We start from the raw sequence: 19,224 nt of genomic DNA, 5'->3' as shown, positions 1-19,224 counted from the left end.
TATTTTTATTTTTATGGATTTTATTTCTGATTGCCATATGATGATGGTTCTATGGTATAATATGCTGCAATTCACACAAAGTCCTGTCCACAGCACTTGGACTGATAAAATAACAAAGACTCAACAGACAAAAATCTTGAAGAATTCAACTTTCTTTTGCTAATAAAATGACACTAATAAAATGACAAGAAGGCCCCTATAATTTGCTGCCTCCCATCTTAACATAGATGTGTCAGAAGGGTAAGAGTGTAGAAATCATTGATCCTAACAACATAGGAAAATGCTAACAACTTTGTCTAAAATGTTGAAAATGTAGGTGTGAATATAGCTTGGGCACCTGTGCAATCATATCTGTATCCTAAAATAGGTGACCAGCTGCAATCTGAAAGAACTTAGAATAAGGCTAAGCAGGTTTGTCATGCACTGACATTTTGAGCTGACAGCACAGAAAAAGTGCAATAATGGCCAGGGCCTTACTGTTACACAGGCAAGAGGTGTGCTGTGCCATTTCTAACACAGCTGCCAAGCTGTGGGCTTTATATATTAAAGCAAAGCTGGCCACTTATCTTAAGGATTAGATTATCACCATCTAAGGGGATTTGACAGCACTGACATGAGTTCATATAGGCTTACAAAGATCTGAAAAATCCAGAATTCAAAGGCAGTCCTTCCTCCCATTTACCATTTCTATGCTTTGTTGGTGTGCAAAAGCACACAGGAACCTCAAAACAGATTTTTAAAATTTGCCCACGTCTTGTTATTACACTGCAGTCTTCAAATTTACACAGAGCTGCAGTTCTCCTGGGTTTTTCTCAAGTGTCACTCATCTAACTTAGCATGACAGCTGAGAAACGATGTCGGGCGCGTTACAGTTCAGTTTAAAAAACATCCTCTACCTGGTATCTCTGCAGTGATTGTCTTGCTGCTCCCTGAAACCTCTTCGTCGTCATCTGACGAGCTCGTGCTGGAGTCACAGGTCAGGTCACTGTCGCTGGTACTGCTGTCCTGCAGCAGGTTGTACTTCTTGCGAGCAGCCGCCTCCCGCTTCTGCCTCAGCAGCCGGATCCTCTCTTTGTGCTTTTGGCTCCGGTGACCCTTCACCTTGCTGACTCGGCCGTTCTGCTTATCGCTAGACTGTCGGTTTTTCTTGGCAGCCATGGTTGAGGTCTCACTTTCGGACCTGGATCTCCTGGATTTCCTCCCGACCGCAGCCCCGGACACCGCGGAAGGGTCTCCGTCCACAGCAGCTTCAGCTTGGCAGGGCTCGGTCTCCTCGGCGGAAGACAACGTGTCTGAGTCGGCCAAATGGCCGCTGGAGGAAGGGGAAAGCATGCAGTGGTTAGAAGAGTCACTCTCATAAACTCGGCCACCCGCTGGCTTGTCGCTCTCCGTAGACGCCAGCTGAGACTCCGAGGAGTCCCGCCTCAGCTCCATCAGCAAGCAAGGCATGGAAGAGAGCACCGCAGAGTCTGCTGCAGTGGGCACGCTGTCCTTCTGAGGCTGTGTCTCGAGTTCTATAGGCCTGTCTTCATCAGGAGCAGTCTCTTGCTTATCAGAAGTCTTTGGTGGAATTTCTGAATCAACAAGTTCTTCTGTTTTTCCTACTGCCTCCATCTTCATTGCAGAGCAAGGTCCTTCCAGTCTCAAAGCATTGAGCACGTTGTCTAGGAGGCTGGGTGAGTTAGACGTGGTCTCCAGCAGTGCAGCAGCCTGCACAGGAACAGAACAGTAGGAAAGAATTACACAAGTAACTTGGCCTGCTCTTCACAGTGTTACCTCAAACAACTCACTGCTTTTGGATGCAGACAAAAATGGGTTTACAGAACACCAGAGTGGTTTGGGTAGCAAGGGACCTTAAAACTCATCCAGTCCCACCCCTGCCATGGGCAAGGACACCTTCCACTATCCCAGGCTGCTCCAATTCCCATCCAGCCTGGCCTTGGGCACTGCCAGGGATGCAGGGGCAGCCACAGCTGCTCTGGGCACCCTGTGCCAGGGCCTGCCCACCCTCCCACCAGCAATTCCTTCCCAATATCCCATCCAGCCCTGCCCTCTGGCACTGGGAGCCATTGCCTGTGTCCTGTCCCTGCATGCCTTGTCCCCAGTCCCTGTGCAGCTCTCCTGGAGCCCCTGCAGGCCCTGGCAGGGGCTCTGAGCTCTCCCTGGAGCTTCTCTTGTGCAGCTGAGCACCCCCAGCTCTGCCAGCCTGGCTCTACAGGAGAACATCTTATTGCTCAGCATCATACTGGTTTTCTTCATTTACCTTTTCCTTGTAAATTCATCCTGTTGCACCATATTATTTCTTCATCTACACATCCATTGAATGGGGAGTGGAACCATTCTGCATAGGAACCTTACATACCAAAGATTTATTCAATAAAGAATTGCTACTGAATTGCTAGAGGCACAGCTACAGGCTCTGGCTCCAGAGGTGTTAGATACGTGTCACACAGATTGCTCTCACCAGAAAATCACCATGCTGGTGAGTCACGTAAAGATGTTTTAGGAATATCTAAAACACCATTCAGGAAGTCCTTGAGTGTCTTCCACACAAGCCCTGGCTATATGAGAACCTCAAGGCTGATTTAGTTTCTCTCAAATTTTCCAGGAAAGAAGCATTAAACAATAGGGCCTGCAAGCAAGAAACATTATCTACCCACACCAGTATCCTACATTTTACTTCAGGTTATAATTTAATAAATTGCATTGCTTCAGTGCAAATACAAAGACCAAGCTGTTTATCTAACTGATAACTTGCACATTATCTACCCAAAAGTACCTGAAGCAACTTCAAGGAAATTTTCTTGGAGAGATCAATAGTTACTGTTCTGTCTTCTTTATTTTGCTTTGCCTTTCACCTGAATTTCCTCTTGGAATACAACACAGAATAAAGATCTTTTGATTACCTCATTCACTTATAGCTTAATGGCATGGAACAAATCCTTTACAGCTTCAGAAGTACAGTAAATGATAAATTTATGGCACTTCAAAAAACAAAGTGTAGACAAAAAACGCAGCAGTGAGATCTTATCTGAAAAACTGCATTTCTGCAGAGAAGGCCAATCAGCACTTGAGCACCCTGAGAAAGCATGGATGAGAGATTTTCAGAGATCTCTCTTCAGAGAGATTTTTCTGTACCCTGAGAATCCTCCTTCAGTTTTCCATCCCAAGCTGTCTGTAAGCATGTAATTCTATATATGTATGTAATACACAATACAAGGGTACTTTCTAGCTTCTGAAAGGTGTTCTGTAAAGCTCAGCATTGTCCTGTGTGCCCTAACTCACTTCAAAACTGCATTTTTAGAGAACACTAAAATAGAGCTCATGCTTCCTTCAGGCTAATGAATGAACTGCTGTATGGTACAAGGAAATTATGAAAATACTTATGGAAGAGAAACACTAGCTAAGGAAAGAAAGGTTGTTTAATATCAGACATCATAAAAAAGATGGAGATGACAAGACCAGGTCGGCTAAACAGGAGAAAAAGAACCCCACAAACCCAAAATCCCAAACACTAAACTCAGCATTTGCCTTCCAAAAACCAGAATAAAATGCACAGTGAAACAGAGGAACATGTATATCAGGAAAAATATTTGTACATATGTGCACCCTCTCTTGAAAGCAACTTCAAAGAAGACTGTCTGGAGACAGTAATTACAGGTAAGCAGTAAATACCACATAGGAACAATTTATTTCCAAGGCTACTGCAGAGCACTTACAAACCTAAATGATGAACACACACATTCTGAGGCATAAATGCATTTCAATAAAATCAATATTTCTAAGTAATTCACTCACAAACCTGTATTATCAAGTAATTCTCCTATTATACAGGTAAGCAAAACACAGATTTGATGATGGAACAAGTGGAATTTGTATTGTACCTGCTAGTGCAGCTCCCAGCTTTCCTCTGGCCATGCACTTTAAAATGAAAAATATCTTCTCTAAGAGTTTTGAAATGTACACACAAGGAAAATATTGGTTGCTCAGACACAAACCAAAAGAGTATTAGCTTGGCCAAATGAAAACATACTTAAATATTCATACTAATAACTGCAGAACAGTTTCTGCACTGTTCAACCTTTTAGCCTGGGGAGCACAAAGAACAGAGCTTGACACAAAGCTAAAGGGCAGCCAAAGTCAGCTGTAGACTTTTTTCCACAAATGTCCTACTTGGAAACATCATTTACCTCACAGCTCCCAAAAGGGCTGTAACAACACTGCACTTGCCTTTCCATCTCTCAGGTCTATCAGCCAGAAAAAAATATGTTTCATCTGCACATTGCCACCTTGCTAACAGCTCAATTACAATTATTTTATTGGATTTTAAAAGTGGGATTTAAGTTTAACTACTTTAACTACTTTCTTTAACTACTCCAACCACACTGGTTTGATCCCTCACACAGTGATTTTCAGTGAGGTGGCAGTAAAGAAGGGAATAGTAATTTCAAAACACTGATGTGTTTCTGTGCATACAGAAAAAAACCCACATGTTCTGGTAAGGTTTGTACTCTACAGATCAATTGAACTGACTCTTTAGACATCATATATCATGATTTTTATATATATTAAAAAAACCCAGAGCTTTGCTTTTCACTCTGTGGGGGAAAAAAAACCCTACCAAAAAACTCTACCCTACCTGCCTGACTCAAACAGGCTTCCCTCAAAAAGGGAAGAACACAGTCCATTTGGCAGAAAACATCTATGCCAAGGAAAGCCTTGTCTCAAAGTAAGAAAAAAATGTCCTCATTTAGTTCTACCTGAAAAATACAGAACAGCAAGAACACTTAATTGAAAAACTCCCATTCCTATCTTGCTACTCACCTTTCTAGTAACAGTTCTAGAAGAGGAAATCTCAAGGTGGTGTTAGCAAAAGACCATTTTCCTATGAGAACACTGCACTGAAAAATTAGTTGTGATGCTTACAGACACAGATGGATACTTAATTAGACGTTGATCAGAAATGGCATTCTCTTTTGCTGACAGACACTGCAATGACAATTTTAAAAGGCAATTTTGTGCCTGTTTAAAAACTTTTGTGCTTGGATTTTTCCAACAGAAAATGTTATTTTCCATGACACACACAGAACACACCAGTGTGCAGAAACCATGAAATTATCCTGGGAAATATTTTCAAATCATGGGCTCTTTTGTAAAGGCACACAATTTGTACACTAGGGAATCTGCACTTCAGGGAAGAAATCCAGAAGGATTTTGAAGATCAGATTTGCTGAGACAGCCCAGCCTCTCTGGGTTTTGTCCCCATTCTTATCCCACTTAACTGTGACTGCACCACCATATTCCCTCCTGTGCACAGGACTGGCTCACCCTTCAGTAGGAAGACTCCTTTCAATAAGCCAGCAGAAATCAAAATGAGAAACTAAGTGAAATTTTCTGCCAGAGCTCGCAGAAAGGAGAGAAGGGAGGGCAAGCACAAATCATTCCTGTAGAGAACAAGCAAATCTGATTAAAAGCTGCCTGCTGTTTTGCATCATCACACCTGTAACTCACAGGTTCTGCCTAGACACAGTAGAGGGTCCTGAGCATTCCCTCACAGCATTGTTTGCTCTTGGAAGAGACTTTTGTAAATTAAAAAAAAATAATTATATTAAGAGCAAAAAGCCTCAGAGGTGATAGCAGTTTCCTAAAGAATAATTTTCATGTAATATATACTATGGTACAAAGATTTATATTAAAGATAGCAGGTTTTCCAGAGCAGAGTCTCAGGCATCAGATTATAAAAATAAATAATTGAACAGAGTGTTGGAGCAGCAGATCAGTGTGTGTCTCTGGAACGGGACCCTGAACAAAGAAATCCCTAGGGAATTACACAATTTAGGCACCCATCCCTCACCCATCTTGCCTGCACCCCTTAGTTCACTGCTGATTTTTGGGGTCTTACAGCACCTCATTGAGTTCTTTCTCCATGTCCAGGCAGGCCATTCAGCTGGTGTGGAACTGCAGCTTCTGCTGGTGGTTGTTGCCTGCTGATCTCTGGTTTGAGCTCCTGGTGCCTCTGCTCCCTGGCAGAGCACAGGGAACTAAAAAAGCCCTCACTTAGGTAAACAGTCCTCAGCAGTAAGTGCACAGCTTAAGGTTGAAGGCTTCATCAAATCCAGCTACTGAGGCCAAGTAATCAACACACTAAATCACGAATCATATATTAACAGCTAGAATGCTACTCATTCTACTTACAAGTTACTTAAGCTGAACAAGGAGTTCTCTCTCAACAGCCTGAAACACTTAATAAACTCCATGACACCCTAATCTTAATTGTACATTGTCATCTTAAGTGTTAATGAGCTGACTAATGATTAAAAATGCCTAGCTTGTACAAAGCAAATCAGTTATTCTTTTTTCTGAACCTATGGATGGGACGGATTCTTGTTTTGGAGGCAGGTACTAGTTTTTTCACAGCAGCTTGCTGGAAAACTCATTTTAGCTTATTACTAACATATTTCCTGTCAATCAAAGTCCAACAGACCACTTCTTTTCCCTTCTTTTTTTCTATATCCTTGATATAAGAAGGTCATATCAACTCCTTATGCCAATTCTAGCAATTGCTGAAATGAAAAAAAATTATCTAGCAGAACACTGCCTTTAATGGCCTTTCAGTTAGTTCTGAAAGAAAACCATTTGAACAACCCACCTTCTCTCACCACTTACCATTCATCATTGGAAGCCATATTTTTTTTTTTTTTAATGAGAAACTGTATCTGTATTATTGCAGCAAATAACACTGTTTACACACTTTAGGCTTTTGTGACTACATAAATGAAAAGTTAAACTGCAGTGCTGCATATAAGTTATTTGTTCAGAGTACACAGTTAACTAGAGATCCTTCCAACCTCACCATTTCAGTGCCACACAAGTCAGTTATTTTCATCTGAATATGTTTTGATATTTATAAGGAACTAAAAGCTATAATAGCTCATTTTTACACAGACAATTATTTCCATTGCCAGTGGATTATATATCTCACATTTATGCAACAGAGATGGAACAAATCAGAGGTGTGAGAGAGGCAATGGCAAATGCATGAAACAAAGGCTGATAAAATTATGTAAAATAGCTGACTGTTTTTAAAAATGTAAACACACAGACAAGCTCATTAAGAACTCTGACTCAAACACTGTGTGTCTGAGGAGTGTGGGTTCGAAAAGGAGACACAGCCTGGGTACTAAAGAGTTGACTGTAATGATTATGTCTGCTTCATAATACAGGATAAATTTTTGGCAAAAAGCAAAGTTAGGCCCTCTTCTGACAGAAGGATGTGTAACTCTGAAGATGTGAAGTGCTAATGAACCTGTCCACTTCTGAAGCTTCACCAAAATCCTTTCCAGGTGCAGCTGTGTCTCTTTTTCTTCTCAAATCACCTTCCTTTCCATTGAAAATCAACACAATTAATTCAGTGAACTCACCAGTGACATTTTAATACAAAAAACCACACAGAGATATCAGAGAATCACAGAACAGTTTGGGTTGGAATGGACCTTAAAGATGATCCAGCTCCAATCCCCTGCCAAGGGCAAGGACACCATTCTCTAGACCAGGCTGTTCCAAGCCCCATCCAGCCTTGCCTTGGACTTCCTGGGACAAGGTATCCTGTGCCAGGGCTAACCACCCTCACAGCCAAGAATTTCTTCCTAATATCTCATCTAAACCTACTCACAGTCAGTTTAAAGCCATTACCTTGTGCCAGACAGCAGAATGCTTAATTAACTAAAAATGAATAAATTCAAATAATCAGACATCTATCAGGAAAGACGGATCTGCACCCAGACAAATGTAGAAGTACAACAATTTCTGGACTTCCCAGCTTGTTCAACTCCTCCCAAAGATACCACACATTCCTTTTCATTTTCTTTTAAGTGTCACACAAATCGGTGCACTTCAAACAACAGAAGTGAGACCAGCACACAGTCAATTTAACTCAAGACAGTTGACTCAGCTCTGTGTGGATGTGTGTGCACGATGCTCCACAGCCGATTTTTCATAACACTGAGCCGCCCCCACAGGGATACTGTGTAATTTATATAGCGTTCCTTTGAAAATGCTGCCCTAAAGCTGACTCACTGGCATGCGATTCTACCTAAGGCACATTTCTGGGAGTGGAGCTGGATCTTTATCAGATGATTCACAAATCAGGCCTGGTAGCAACCCCAAAGAATAGGATCCTTCGGAACCGACATGGTAAGAGAATTGCAGTGCAAAACAAAAGAAGAAAGGATTAAACTAATTCTGTGTTTCAACTGGTTTTGCATAAATAAATGAAGGTTAAAAACAGGCTGCTCCTACTGAGTGCTCAACAGGCTGCATATACAAATTATCCAAGCCTGAATACAAATTACAAGCGTACGTGTTAATACAGAGCTTTGCAGAGCATCCTTTTCCACCTTGAAAAGCAACATTTTTTATCCTACATAAGAAGCAAGACTGCACATTTAAATACAAGTTTGTGCACTGTAATGCTTAATGCACATATTCTGCCTCTTTCAGGCAAGTACCAGCTAAGGTTTATTTCACAACCCTGTAGACAGGCTTCCATAAACATTCACCAGCTGTGCTCGCAACCCCACAATAAAAAAAAAATCACAGTCCTTGCACACAGGGTAAAAAGCATGCAGGGTTGGCTGCACTTAGCCTTCTAAGAATCTCCTTTCTTCCTCGTAATGAAACCATTTTTCTCAAGGGCATAACAATTTAAAGTCTACAAAGCTCTCTACTCACAAAACTAGGGAGGGCATATCTTTATTACTACCTGTTCCTAAATCTTTAAGTGACTCGCTTTGACATTTTTTCTGTCATCAGAAAAGAAATCAACACAACAAAAGTTCCCTATTCTCTCTGCTACACATTAGCTCGCAGAAGATCACCCTACAGAGGATCATCACATGGATGGACCACCTTTTTCTAAGATACTGAGTTTAATAGGTTTTCCCACTTTACCCATCCATTTCTGTTTCTTGAACGAAATGGGTTCTGCGCTTCCCCATTACATACAAACAGATCTCCTCAAGAAATGTTGGTCTACTGTTCCACCAAGATCAAAAAAGCCATATTTTGAATTGCTTGAGCACCGTGTAACAAATTAATTCTAATTTTCAGAGAATTAGAAGCAAGGAATATTTATCTGAGCTATCCTTAAAGTAATAAACATTGTGCCATTTGCCAACAGCTTCAACTGGTAGATCAGGCCAACTGCAATGCAACTTCAAAGCAGTAAATCCATCTCAGCAGTGCCACACTCACAGAATCATAAAGATTAGAAAATACCTGTAAAATCATCAAGTCCAACCTTCAACCCAGCACCACCACCATGTTCACCACTAAACCATGTGCTCAAGTGCCACATTCCACAGCGATGTTCCAGCATCTCCACATCTCCCACAGCCACCCAAAAGCTCAAAGCATTGACCCAGATTTGCTGTGGATTTATGACAGCCGTTTAAGGAAAAGGAGTTATGAGATACTAAGTGACTCTACAGTTTGTAAAAATTCTATGGTCAGACATTTTTACATATCTTTGCCATGGGAACCAAACAAAACCGACCCTCAGGTATTTTAAAGTTTCAAATGCTTTAATTCAGCACCAATGAATGTTTTTGCCATAAGGTATAGGGCAGTATGATACCTATTATATGGTTTGACCATCAGGTGACACATCCAAAATCTACAGAAGGGCTGAAGAGGAGCTGCAAGCCAAACAAGCCCTGATCTCAAATAATTTCCTTATCCACATAGCCACTCATATTGTTCAGTTGCTTCTTTAATAATAATAATAATAGAATCAAATCTAAATACTGCAATACAGATTTACAGATGTCATGTGGCATTCAACTAATGAAATGTAAGAGCTGTTAGGCTGTTCTTGACACCAAATGACCAGTACCAAGAGGTGCCAATTCATTTCAGCATCCACCAGACTACTAACAATCAACAGCATAGTTTTTATGTGTCCAAAGTGCTCCTAAAACAGCAAAGGATTCATGTCACAGTGTGAAGCAAACACAGGTTGGTTCTACAAATGAACAAAAGCTACCTTGGGTATTTAAAAAAAGAAGAACAGTCTGTGTCAAAAGCCAGTCACGTGTGTGATACCAAAAATGCCTCTAACATGGGCTTTACTATCACATACTTTCTATTTACTTCCATTTGACAGAGGAGAAGAAATCTGAGCTCTGCTTCAAGACAACAACAGACCTGAAAGTAGATATTTCTTTCCCACAACACACAAAAGACTTTGTATGTATTTGATGGCAGATATAAAATAACAGTATGTAAGAAAGTACCAAGTTATCACCTACAAAAAGAGAAAAAGATAATTAAAAGGCAGTTTTCAGTAGTACCATACAAGTACTGACAGGAGAAAAAAAAAATTAACCCACTGATTCCAGCACTCTACCCCCCAAAAAAAAACCAACCAAATGTGCAAACCAAATAAGCCTTAAAATGCATCTTTTACCCAAAATCTACTTCTTACGTCATTATTTCTGTTTAGGAAAAAGTGTCTCAGCCAGCACTGTTAGACACAGGAGACATAAACTATATAAACAGCTTTCCCAGTAAAAGGGGAGATGGAAGAAAAAACCAAAAGAGCTTGGAGTCTGGATTATCAATTCAACCTCATTTCATTAATTTAACACAGCCTTATTGCTGCTGGAGCTTGGAGAGTTCCACATAGACATACAATGAAATCCACTACAGGTGTCAAACAGTAAAAAAACATTCTGATCTTGTAAAACAAAGAAGGGAAATCAGGCACCTGTTATCAAACTCACTTTAAGTTGGGGTGAGGTTTATAACTGATTATTGAGGGCTTATGAAGGTAATCCTGGCAAGATATTCAATAAACTTCCTTAGCTTAGTTTTATTCAACAATTCCTGGATTTTCTCTATTACAGTGAGTGGATCCAAAGTCTGTATTTTGCATTTACGATGACTTGCTAACAACAGTAAGTGGAGCCATGAAATACAGAACTTCACCTTGAAGTCTTTCTAAACATAATGCTCAAAGAAATATGTGGTTTTTTATAACTTCTCACAGAGTCTGCACAGTGGTAACAAAAGGTTTTACCTCCTCCGGAGGAACTTTAGTTACTGGCAGCTAAAGTTGCACTTACCAATAATGGGCTTACAGGCACAACTACCCAAAAGACCATTCTTTCCCTCAAGGGCAACTTCTTTTCCAAAAACCTCTCAGCAAACACGATGAGGACCCCACAACCAGCATTTCACCCAATTTCCTTCATTAGGAGACAGCCTTTAAATCACTGTACTTCCAACCACAAGCACACAGAATTAGTAGATAGCTTCCCTGATCTATTCTCTACCAAGACATTTCCCCTAAGTTGCCAGATAGCTTAGAAATGTCCTTCTGGCAAGATCTGGCATCCCAGGAAAGCATGAACCAGGAGAGTGAGCTGAGGAGCCCGGAGAATTACCAGCTGATAAGAAAGCTAAAGTACTAAAGTACAAGAGATCAGCACTGTTTCAGCCTCACTTTGCTATCGGGACAACCCGATTTTTTTTTTTTTCCCCAAATGTTTGACAGTGCTGCTGGAGCACCAGCCTCACACTGGAACCATGGAAATGCAAAAGTCCCAGCGGAAAACAAATTACTGAAATGGTAATTATTTCATCATGCAGACAACTGGTATTATAAAGTCTGCCTCTTAGTTATTCCCAGCTCTGCTACTGTGAGTCACTTGGCCTCTACCCATGTTGGATGAATGGAACTGAAATCTGTCTTCTCTAAAATAAGTTGTGAAATGCTAACAGTCGAGCATCATGAAACAAGACACTAGAGCAGAGAGGAAGCAGGAGGAATTCTTATTCTATCAAGGTCTGGCTCTTCCTGCTCATTTTCAGGAAATTTTGAAGCATCACGCAGAAGAGCATCTTGCAGACAACTGCAGAGTTCTTACTATAATGTCAAATTCATGATCCAAACACACCAAGACAAAAATGCTGAAAGAGTCTTCAAATACTTGCGTTTAATTAAAAAATAACCACCTGTTCTGCTTATGATTCAAAAGTTTTCAGATTGTGTATTAACAGCTTCTAAGCTGTCTTCTTGGAGACCAAATATCACAAAGCAAGGTAAGGCTGAAGCCTGTGCACTATTCTGCCACTCATATAAATTTCTGAGCACTGGAGAGACAGACTGCATGGTCAAATAGATACAAAACCCTGAATACCTTCTTAAATAAAAAGTGATATATGGTGGAATCATTCTGAACGTAAAGCTGACACACCTCATGACCATGGGCAAGGTACTTGACCTCCTGGAGCAGTCCAGCAATGCACCTGACAGAGCATCACTGCAACACCTGCACTGCTGAGCTGCAGCTCATTTCCAGCCCTGCATGAGTAATCCCTGTGTGCCCCAGGGGCAGGGAGCCAGCCACATCCACTGTGACAGCAGAGAAACTGCTACAGGCTCCATTCATGCAGATCAGACACGGACAGAGACAACACTAACGAGTGGGAAGGGGCAAACAGATTTAAACTTGAACCCTTAAAAGTAACACTGAGTAAGTGAGGAGTACTAGTCCTCAGCTTAGCTCAGAGATGTAGAACATCAGAGAAAGCAACAGCACAGACTAATGTTTACACCATATGCACATTTTGATTTACAATCCCTTTTATCCAGTTCTTTCTTTGCTCAGAATTGCACATTTGTGGACATTGTGTTCTAAACATCAAGTCCCAGACTCAGAACTGCATTATGCATTAAAAACCTGGAACAAATATGTGACAGAAAGTACAGTTTTTGTGGTGATTTTGTGTTGTCCAAGTTCCCTGCAATTAATATCTGCTGCTACAGATTCCAGTATCATAAGTTTTGGCTGCTCCTAAGTTAGAGTGATAAAGACTGAACTCCTGCTCATGTGCTGAACATTTATTTTGGTTCTGGAAAACCAAAAGTTGTTTCCTTTCCACATAAGGTCATCTCAGAGCACTGACACACACTGTACCACACTTTATCTCAGAGCTCTTTCCCAGCACTATGCCTGTCCCCCTCTCCCAATGCTGCTTCATTTTCAGTTCCCTTTATCACCAGTAATGTTGAAGCCAGCAAAGATATTAAAGTTTTAGCAATTATTTTCCAGAGTACAAGTTACACAACTGGCAATTATGGCATTTAAATCTTTTACTTTGATCTAGTAAATGTGTTATTAAATCTGCTGCTCAGTTTCTGTCAGTGGTTGCAGTTTTCTAAGCCATTCTGTCAACTGCAAATAAAAACACAGAAGCTGAGATCGACCATAGACCCAATGCTGTCAAAAACTACCATCAATACAAGTTTGAAATGCTACAGACAAGCACATGCAGGTTGCTTGAAACTATTTACTCATTTGAAAAACTTTCCAAAGCTTTCACATCCTTAGATAATTGGTGGTAATTTGGTCAGAGGGTAACCTGAGAGTTGGATCCCTCAGTGTGCAGCCCCTTCACTGTGTGGTACGTAGAGACCCCCCATCTCATTAATAGATGTTTCAGTGAGATGTTGATATACAGGCAGGTCAAAGATGGCACATACATCCTTGGTGGTGCAGGGAGTTGATGTGATAATATACAAGAGAAAGGAAGAGGGTGAACAGGATCCAGGCAAAGAATCCTGCATTTTAAAGGTAAATATACAGCAAGGAGAAGGAGGTCAGGACAGCCAAGGCAATTATTTCTTGTTGCTCTGATTGAGTTACACCAACTTATCTCCCTAATGTTTGATGTTCAAAGCCCCTCATGATAATCCATATTTACTCTCTGTTCACTCAACCTTAACTTACCCCTTAATCCCACCCCCTCCACAATGCCTATTTGTCAAAGGCACTCAGACATCCTTCCTACCTCCTCTTTATCAGCTTGAGCAGGGCAACATTTTCTGTGCACCGTGACGGCTCTCAACTGCCTTGTGGGTGGCTTTAGGTTCCTTCCCCTTTCCCCTCCCTCCATGGCACCCAGCTGAAGGCACCCACTCCTGGTTTGGGCTCTGTGATTCCCTCCAAGCAGGCAGAGATGACCAGGCTGCACTGCCACACACACATCACACGTCTGGATGTGTAAGGACACGGTGCTCCCCTCTCCCTGACTTCTCACCGCGACTCTTCACCACGCCAACCAGCAGCTGGGCTGGAGAGCAAACACAAAGAGTCAACACTGTGTAATTAAAAAACTCGAGCGTTTCAAAATGAGTCAGAACTGCTACCCGCACGTACTCGAGCAGAAATGTCAGCTGCCCAGACTCACACATCGCTGAGTCCCTGCCCTCGGCTCCCCAGACAGAGCACCAGGGTCCCTGGTAAGCCAGAACCACAGAAATCTGCTTTTATTGGCTTTCAGTAGCCACATAACCACCACCTTTGGAGCTTGTCTGGACAGCACCAGCCTCCTCTGGATCACTAGAGGTGAGAAATACTCAGAAAATCTCTCCTAAGAATGACTGCTGCTGGACAGACGAGCTCCTCACTGTTTTGCTACCATTTGTGTGTGTGTATATATATATATATATATATATATATATATATCTGGGGTGGGGATGTCTGGGTTTAGCAAACACATGGCAAGCAACTCACTGTTCTCCTGAGAGCTTGCTACAGACCTGTTTCCTCCACAGAGGCCACGTTTCACTCCTCCAGGGCAGCAGGGAAAGCTGTGCTGCCCTGACTGTCTGGCTCCCAGCACTTGTCCCACAGGAACAGCAATTACAGGCGGTAACTGGGGCAGGAGAACCACACCTGGGGAGCTCATAAGAGCACCACGCTCAGTTTCCACCTCAAGGTCAAACATGTTTTTTATAGATTTAAGACATGTAACACACTTTAAGAGAAACATTTTAAATGTAGCATTTGTTTGCCATTCCAAGGGGAGAGGAATTACTGTTTGTACTTAAATTTTTAGCTTGAAAAGTGGAAACAATTTAGCCCTCGCCTGAAAGTGAAACTATTATTTGGTCTGATGGTACTTCAACAAGTACCAAAGAAGATCTAACACCGAATAAAGTCTCTGGGAGGGAGAATTAAAATAAATGTTACATTTTCAAAGAGATGCTCAAGGGTTCAAATATTTACTTATTCATTCACTTTTAAAAGCTAGAATTACTTGTCAGGGAAAAAAAATCCAACAGGACTGACTTCTGCTATCTAGACACACAAGATTTTTCAGCTTTTGAAGTGTTGTTAGGTACTTTGTGCTGGTTTAAAGTGCACAGCTAGTTACAACCATGGCCTTAAGTTACTGCAGTTACAGTTTCACCAAGGTACCTACAAACTTTAAGGCAAGTTGCCTTGTTCTTGTATTTAAGACATAAATGCACTTCAACGCTACTTAACAAAGGTGGAAGCAATACAACCCTTTGAAATCTAAAAAAAAAAAATAAAAAAAAATAAAAAAAAAAAAAATTAAAAAAAATCCCCAATTCTTTTCAGAAAGAAATTTTGTTGTCCAATAACCTCCAGGCTAAGAAAGTTACATTTCTGGAACTGGGGAAATAATTAAAATATTACAAGTCTGCTCAGTCTGTCTTTCACTGTTAAAAAGAAACAAGTAGCACAGTTAAGTTTTATATTCCCCTCGGATGGCCGTGTGGCTCGGAGCCACATCTGCAACACATTAGATGTCAGGAGGCTCAAGGGGAACCCGGGCTAGATACGCAACCAGCAACTTGAGCGTCCTCCCCAAACAAAACACATTTTCCCTCCACAGGAACACACCACCCGAGGTAAACAAAGATGCAAAGAAAACCCCCAGGGAAGCGCACAACCGGAGCCCTTGCACCCCTTCTTTTTCCAAGGGAGACCCTCCATTAGATCACACCGCTTCAAAAGTCGTTGCAGGATGGACAAAAATAAATAGATAGATAGATAGATAGATAGATAGATAGATAGATAGATAGATAGATAGATAGATAGATAGATAGATAGACAGGCACGTTACAAAAGTCCCGGGAAAGACAAAGCAATGGGGACCCTCCATTAGACCCTCCACAACACTTCAAAAGTCGTTGCAGGAAGGACAAAAATAAATAAATAAATAGATAAATAGATAAATAGATAAATAGATAAATAGATAAATGAATAATTAAATACAGGGGGCACGTAACAAAAGTCCCGGGAAAGACAAAGCGGCCCAGGAATCTGTGGGGAGTTTTGGGGAGTTTCACCCCGCGGGGTCAGGGCAGAGGAGGGCGATGGGGCAGGAGCAGGATGAGGGGAAAGGGGCAGGATCAGGAGGAGCAGCAGCAGCAGCAGGACCACCCCTGAGGGGCGCAGCCCCCGCCCGCGCTCCGGGGGCTGCGGGGCCGCTCCCGCCCGGGGCGGCCAGGCCGGGAGCGCCCCTCCCCTCCCCGCCCCGCCCGCACGGCGCCGCGCTCACCTGTGCGAGGCTGGGCCCCTCGCGGCCTGCCCGGCGGGGGCAGCGGCCGGGGCATGGGCGGCCGAGGAGCCGGGGCGGCGGGAGCAGCCGGAGCGGAGCGGCCGGGAAGCGCCGGGAATGTCACCGGGGCCGCGCGCCGTCACTTCCGTCCGCCGCGCGCCGCAGCGACCCCGCGCGGCCCGAGCGGGAGCGGCGGGAACGGCGGGAGCGCTGTGTGCGTGTGCCCGTGTGTGCCCGTGTGTGCCCGTGTGTGCCCGTGTCAGTCTGTCCATGTGTCCCTGTGTCGTGTGTCCCTGTGTCTGTGTGTCCCTGTGTCTGTGTGCCCGTGTGTGCCCGTGTGTGCCCGTGTGTGCCCGTGTCCGTCTGTCCATGTGTGCATGTGTCCGTGTGTCCCTGTGTCACAGTGTCTGTGTGTCCCTGTGTCCGTGTGTGCCCGTGTGTGCCCGTGTGTGCCCGTGTGTGCCCGTATCCGTCTGTCCATGTGTGCATGTGTCCGTGTGTCCCTGTGTCCGTGTGTCCGTGTGTGCCCGTGTCCGTCTGTCCATGTGTCCCTGTATCCGTGTGTCCGTGTGCCCGCGTGTGCCCGTGTGTGCCCGTGTCCGTCTGTCCATGTGTCCCTGTGTCCGTGTGTCCATATGTCCCCATGTGTGTCCCTGTGTCCGTGTGCCCGTGTGTGCCCGTGTCCGTCTGTCCATGTGTGCATGTGTCCGTGTGTCCCTGTGTCTGTGTGTCCCTGTGTCCGTGTGTGCCCGTGTGTGCCCGGGTGTGCCCAGGTGTGCCCGTGTCCGTCTGTCCATGTGTCCCTGTGTCCGTGTGTCCATATGTCCCCATGTGTGTCCCTGTGTCCGTGTGTCCGTGTGTGCGTGTGCCCGTGTGTGCATGTGTCCGTGTGTCCCTGTGTCTGTGTCCCTGTGTCCGTGTGTGCCCGTGCGTGCCCGTGTGTGCCCGTGTGTGCCCGTGTCAGTCTGTCCGTGTGTCCGTGTGTCCGTGTGTCCATATGTCCCCATGTGTGTTCATGTGTCCGTGTGTCCATGTGTGCGTGTGTCCGTGTGTGCCCGTGTCCGTCTGTGCCCGTGTCCATGTGTCCATGTGTCCCTGTGCCCGTGTGTGCCCGTGTGTGCCCGTGTCCGTGTGTCCATGTGTGCCCATGTCCGTCTGTCCGTGTGTGCCTGTGTCCCTGTGTCCGTGTGTGCCTGTGTCCGTGTGTCCCTGTGTCTGTGTGTGTCTATGTCCGTGTGTCCCTGTGTCCGTGTGTGCCTGTGTCCATGTGTCCGTGAATCTGTGTGTCCATGTGTTCCTGTTCTCATTTCGGTGTCCCTGTGCCTCTGTCCTCATGTTCACGTCCCCATGTCCCTGTGTGCCTGTGCCCCCATGTCCCTGTGTCCATGTTTCCCTGCGTCCCTGTCCTCATGTTTGTGGCCCCCTGTGTCCCTGTCCCTCTGTCCCCTGTCCTTATCCTCATGTCTGTGTCCCTGTGTTCCCTTTTCCTCATGTCTGTGTCCCTGTGTCTGTGTCCCTGTTCTCATTTCAGTGTCCCCGTGTCCCTGTCCTCATGTCTGTGTCCCTATCTCTGTGTCCCTATCCCCGTGTTCCTGTGCCCCTGTATGTGTCCCTGTCATCATGTTTGTGTCCCCCTGTGTCCCTGTCCCCTGTCCCTGTCCTCATGTCCATGTCCCTGTGTTGCCGTGTCCTCATGTCCATGTGTCCCCATGTCCCTGTGTCCCTGTCCTCTTGTCCATGACCCTGTGCCCCTGTGCGTCTCTGTCCCTGTGCCTCTGTGTCTCTATGTACCTGTCTCTATGTCCCTGCGTCCCAGTGTCACTGTGTCCTTGTGTCCCTGTGTCCCTCTTCCTATACCCGTGCACCTGTGTCCCTGTGTGACTCTGTCCCTGTGCACCTGTGCCCGTGTGTCTCTGCATCCCTGTGTCGTTGTGTCCCTATGCCCCTGCACCTCCATGTCCCCGTGTCCCCATGTCCCTGTTTGCTTATATGTGTCCCTAGGTCTCTATGTCCCTGTATATCTGTGTCCCTGTGTGCCTGTATCTGTGTCACCGTGTCCCTGTCCACCTGTGTCTATGTGTGTGTCCCTCTGTGCCTGTATCCCATGCTACAGTGTCTCTATGTCCCCATCTCTTTATCTCTGTGTCCCTGTCACTGTGCTACTGTCACTGTATCACTGTGTTCCTATTTGCCTGTGTCCCTGTGACGCTTGTGTCATTATATCCCTGTCCCTGTGTCACCGTGTCACTGTGTCTCCTGTGTCCCTGTCCACCTGTGTCTGTGTGCCTGTGTCCCTGACCACCTGTGTCCCTGAGTCCCTATGTCTCTGTGTCCCTGTGTCCCTGTCCCTGTGTCAATGCCCCTGTGTCACTCCCCTGTGTCACTGCACCTGTGTCACCATGTCCCTGTGTCACCGTGTCACTGTGTCTCCTGTGTCCCTGTCCACCTGTGTCTGTGTGCCTGTGTCCCTGTCCACCTGTGTCCCTGAGTCCCTAGTCACTGTCTGTGTCCCTGTGTCGCTGTCCCTGTGTCACTGCTCCTGTCATTGCCCCTGTGTCACCGTGTCACTGTGTCACTGTGTCCCTGTCCACCTGTGTCTGTGTGCCTGTGTCCCTGTCCACCTGTATCCCTGAGTCCCTAGTCATTGTCCCTGTGTCACCAGCCCTGTGTTACTGCCTCTGTGTCATTGCCGTGTCTCTGCCACTATCACTGTCCCTGCTATTCTGTAGAAATCACTGTCACTGTGTCCCTGTCACTGTCACACACCGCCCTCACCCACTCCGAGCACATTCTCCCTTCGACACCCATCCTGGCGATCCTGCGCTCCCTGAGCCACAGAATCCCGGG

General features: G+C 44.5%; 1 protein-coding gene across 1 annotated transcript in view; it reads right to left on the bottom strand.

Annotated features, from left to right (window-relative positions):
• Window positions 1-16,491, bottom strand: part of ARK2N (arkadia (RNF111) N-terminal like PKA signaling regulator 2N) — a 44,579-nt gene extending 28,088 nt beyond the window's left edge. The window contains exons 1-2 of the mRNA XM_056514108.1: window positions 16,378-16,491; window positions 897-1,710 (exon numbers count right to left, since the gene is read on the bottom strand). Of these exons, the coding sequence (XP_056370083.1) occupies window positions 897-1,620 (724 nt within the window). The 5' untranslated portion in view covers window positions 1,621-1,710; window positions 16,378-16,491. The remainder of the gene's footprint in view (window positions 1-896; window positions 1,711-16,377) is intronic.
• Between the last annotated feature and the right edge of the window lie 2,733 nt (window positions 16,492-19,224).

The sequence above is a fragment of the Oenanthe melanoleuca genome, chromosome Z (assembly GCF_029582105.1).
Source record: "Oenanthe melanoleuca isolate GR-GAL-2019-014 chromosome Z, OMel1.0, whole genome shotgun sequence".
NCBI lineage: Eukaryota > Metazoa > Chordata > Aves > Passeriformes > Muscicapidae > Oenanthe > Oenanthe melanoleuca.
The sequence above is the reverse complement of the archived record's forward strand: the minus strand, read 5'-3'. Positions and strand labels throughout refer to the sequence as shown.